The 3,883-nt window shown below is 44.3% G+C and overlaps 1 protein-coding gene across 1 annotated transcript; it reads right to left on the bottom strand.

The window, feature by feature from the left end:
- Positions 1-3,198: 3,198 nt before the first annotated feature.
- On the bottom strand, positions 3,199-3,660 carry LOC115989829. Its single transcript, XM_031113705.1, has one exon. It carries the CDS (start codon positions 3,658-3,660, stop codon positions 3,199-3,201), a length of 462 nt encoding a protein of 153 aa, XP_030969565.1.
- Positions 3,661-3,883: the final 223 nt, after the last annotated feature.

Genomic DNA, 3,883 nt, shown 5'->3' with positions numbered 1-3,883 from the left:
CTCCTAGCCTTCCTACTGAGCTAGTACCCATAGACGAGGGTACTCATACTGGGAAGGTTAGTGAGGCCATTCCCGTTCCTACCGAGACACACTCTCCCCAAGAGGTGGTCACTCCTTCTACTGCTGTTCAAACCGAGGCTGCCTCTTCTGCCACACCCCTTGTCATCTCCACCAATGACCTTTTTGCAGCCCTATCCGAGGCTGTGAAGGATGGTTCTTCACTGGTAGTTACTCATTCTTCCATTCCCAACTCTGCCACACGTGGTCTTGATGTGGACTTGTCCTTCAAGGGGTCTGAGGACGTTCTTGAGGATCCAGACGATGAACTTATTTTGAAGAAGAGGATTTTTGACTTCGACGACAAGGAGGATGCTTCCCCTGAGACCGAATTCATGGGTATATGCCTTTCTCCCTTCTTTTTGTTTTTGGCTAAGTCCATTCCTCCCCCTTTTTTGTCATATCTTCCTTAATCATATGTATTTGCATCTCCCCTTTACTGCAATTTCCCTTTAATTTGTATGTCTATTTCCATATTTTGCAGAGACCTTCAAGGGGCCAGGGGTCGTAGCAGATGTAGATATGCCTCCAGCCACTGCTCCTGCCACACCTATAGCATCTGTTTCTGCTATTCCCATAGTCCCCATTTCTGCCATACCTTCTATACCTATTTCTGCCGTATTTTCTGTACCTATTTTTGCTGTTCCCACAACTTCCATTTTCATGGGTCTTGGTAAGTTTCTTGGCTCCTCCCTTATTTTCTTTCTTGCAAGTTTATTGCTCCTAACTTATGATTTCTCATCTCATACTCCTTGTTAGGTCCGTTGCCTACTGTCCCTTCTCAGTTTGAGGTGGGCAGCAGTTCTGCCATGGTTCCAGACCCCGTGGGTGAAGCTGCAGCCTTTTTTGTACATTTTGATCAGCCTGAGATCAACGACCTCTATCCTGCAGACTTCTAGTGTTCCGGCCCTCCTTATGTGGACTTCCATGGCTTCAGGGTTCCCCAGGATTGCGTTTCTCACTTAGAGGCAATTTTCAATAACCGGGGGGACTTTATGCAAGGATTCCGCCTTGGTCGTTCTGTTAGGGAGCATTTCTTGAAATTGCTAGGAAGCATAATGAACGATATTGAGCATAACTTTGTTGATACTGTCTCTTCTAAGAGGATCTTGCAGTGGAGGGCTGCGGTTCAGGAGATAATCAGTGTATGTTTTGCTGTGAAGTTCATCCTAGACCATCTCCGCGAGATTGCCCGAGCCTTTTTCATGAAAAAGGTTTAGCCTGCTGTAGATGCTATTGACACACGGATTGAGGCTTTAAAGAAGGAGGTGGCAGATTTGGAGGGTCGTCACGAGTGTCTTCTTGCTAGCATTGATGGGTCTAGCCACTTTAGAGACCAACCTCTCTTCTTTGGGCTTTGTTGATGTAGTTTCCCATTTTTTTTTTTGTTCTTTTCCTTCTTTTACTACCCTGCCTTAGTACACTTCATCTACATATTTCCTTTTTACAGCACTTATTTGGATAATTTGGCATAATTGCCACAGTTTGGGTTTGTAACTCTTAAAATGCTACACTTGTTTGCTATTTATGCTACTACTTATGATATGGAATTCTTTTTATAATACTTCATGTCCTTTTCATTGTGTACTCATAAAAGCATGTTACAAAACTTGTCTGTGACATGGTCACTTAAAGGAAAAAAGAAGAACAAAAGGTAAACCTTGAACTCATTGAATGAAATGGACAACTACATAACCTTAACTTAGGCATAATAACGCTTTAGCCATTTCCCATTGATGGGATCCATTAGGTCCTTGCCATCCATCTGGGTTAGACGATAATACCCACTTGGGTATGTCTTTCTTATCACGAGGGGCCTCTCCCATTTTGGTGCAAACTTAGATGGTCCTGCCATACCTCGCCTGACATAGTCTACCACTTTCAGCACAAGTTGTCCTTCCATCAACACCCTTTCTTTAGTCATCTTACCATAGGCTTTTATCATCTTTTGTCTGTATCTATGGCTTCCTATCTTCTTTCATCAAGTCCTTCTAGATCTTCACACCTTTCTGCCGTAAAGGCTTCTTCCTCTTTTTCCTTCCCCTGCATCTACATAACTCTCAAAGATGGAGTCATCACTTCTGCTGGGCTTACTACCTCTGTCTCATATACCAAGGAAAATGGTGAAAATCTTGTGGCAAAATTTGGTAATTTTCTGTAAGCCCAAAGGGCGTTTGGCAGGTGCGTTGCCTATCCTCCTATGTACTCTTGGCTCATTTTACTGATGATCTTTATGAGAACCTTGTTTGTTGCCTCTGCTTGCCCATTTCCTTGAGGGTAATAAGGCGATGAACGATGGTACTTGACTTAGTAGAACTCTAGCATTTTCTTTACATCATTATTAACAAATGGTGTGCCGTTATCGCTGATAATCCTGTGGGGCACTCCAAATCTCATAATTATGTTTTCCTTGATGAAGTTTGCCACTGCTCCTCCTGTGGCTTTTCGGAGTGGCACTGCCTCTACCCACTTAGTGAAGTATTCTGTAGCCACTAGTATTCATATGTATCCACGCGATGGTGGGTTAACTAGTCCTACCAAATCAAGCCCCCAAGTGTGGAAGGGCCATGGGCTGACCATGCTATATAAGTTCTGCGGGTGAGTATGAATCAAGTTGGCTTGCACTTGGCAACTGTGGCATTTCTTCACAAATTCTGCCGTATCCTTCTTCATGGTAGGCCAGTAGTAGCCCATTTGCAGCAGACATCTGTAAAGTTTCTTCTTCCCCTGGTGCTCCCCACACTCTCCCGAATGCACTTATTTTATCATTTCTCTTGCTTCTTCAGGGCCCAAACATCTTAAGGGGTCACCATCTTACCCTTTTTTGAAAAGGACTGAGTTATGCAAAAAGTAGCACGTTGCCAGCCTTCTAAGCTTGTATCTGTCACCGTGCTTTTGTGGCAGGATGCCTTTTGCCAAGTAATGTACAAATGGGTTTCTCCAGTCTTTGCTGATGAACATAGTGTAACTTTCTTCTCTGTCTACTACAAGCTGGTAGGTCCCATATTGGGTTTGGACTTGGTCTTTACCCATGCTTGGCCAATAGAAACCTGCACTTTGAAGTCTGCAGTAAAGGCTGACCTCCCCGCAGGATCCGCAAGTCTTGTCATGTACTTCTTTCAACTTTCTCTAGGCCTCCTCTTACCCTACGCATCTGGACAAGACCCCACCAAGCATCCTGCGGTATAGTTCTCCTCTCACCAGGGCATAGTCTTTCAGTACTTTCAGTTCTGAGGCACCTTCTTCTTTTATCAAGGCTTCCCTTATGGTGATCCGCCAATCCCTTTCGTACCGTTCCTCCCAGAATCTTTCCTTTAACACTTCAATAATGGATTCTTCCCTCTTGCTGACCACTACCCTAGTGTTATCCCCTTTAAACATTATTTGTGAGCCCAACGCAACCAATGCATCTGCGAACCGGTTTTCATTCCTTGGAGCATGTTCTATTTCAAAGGTTGAAAATTTCTTCTCCATCTTCTGGGCCATTGCTTTGTATGGGGCTAGGCTGGGTTCTTTTAGGGAAAGGATCCCTTTGGCCTGGCAGAGCACCAGGTTCGAATCACCAATCACCTTCAAGTGCTTGACTCCCATTTCAAGAGCCATGGCCAACCTAGTTAGATAGGCTTCATATTCTCCCGTGTTGTTTGAACAGGGGAATTCCAGTTTGAATGATAGCACTACTGCCTTATCTTGTTCATGGTACAAAACCAATCCCACTCCCCTTGATTGGGTGGTAAAAGGCCCATCAAATTTCATTACCCATTGTTCTCTGACCTCTTGTCATGGCTACTTCCCCTGGAACTTCATCGTCCAGCAGAAATTTTTC

This window comes from Quercus lobata, chromosome 5 (genome assembly GCF_001633185.2).
Source record: "Quercus lobata isolate SW786 chromosome 5, ValleyOak3.0 Primary Assembly, whole genome shotgun sequence".
In the NCBI taxonomy this organism is placed as follows: Eukaryota; Viridiplantae; Streptophyta; class Magnoliopsida; order Fagales; family Fagaceae; genus Quercus; species Quercus lobata.
This window is presented reverse-complemented; position numbering and strand designations above follow the sequence as displayed.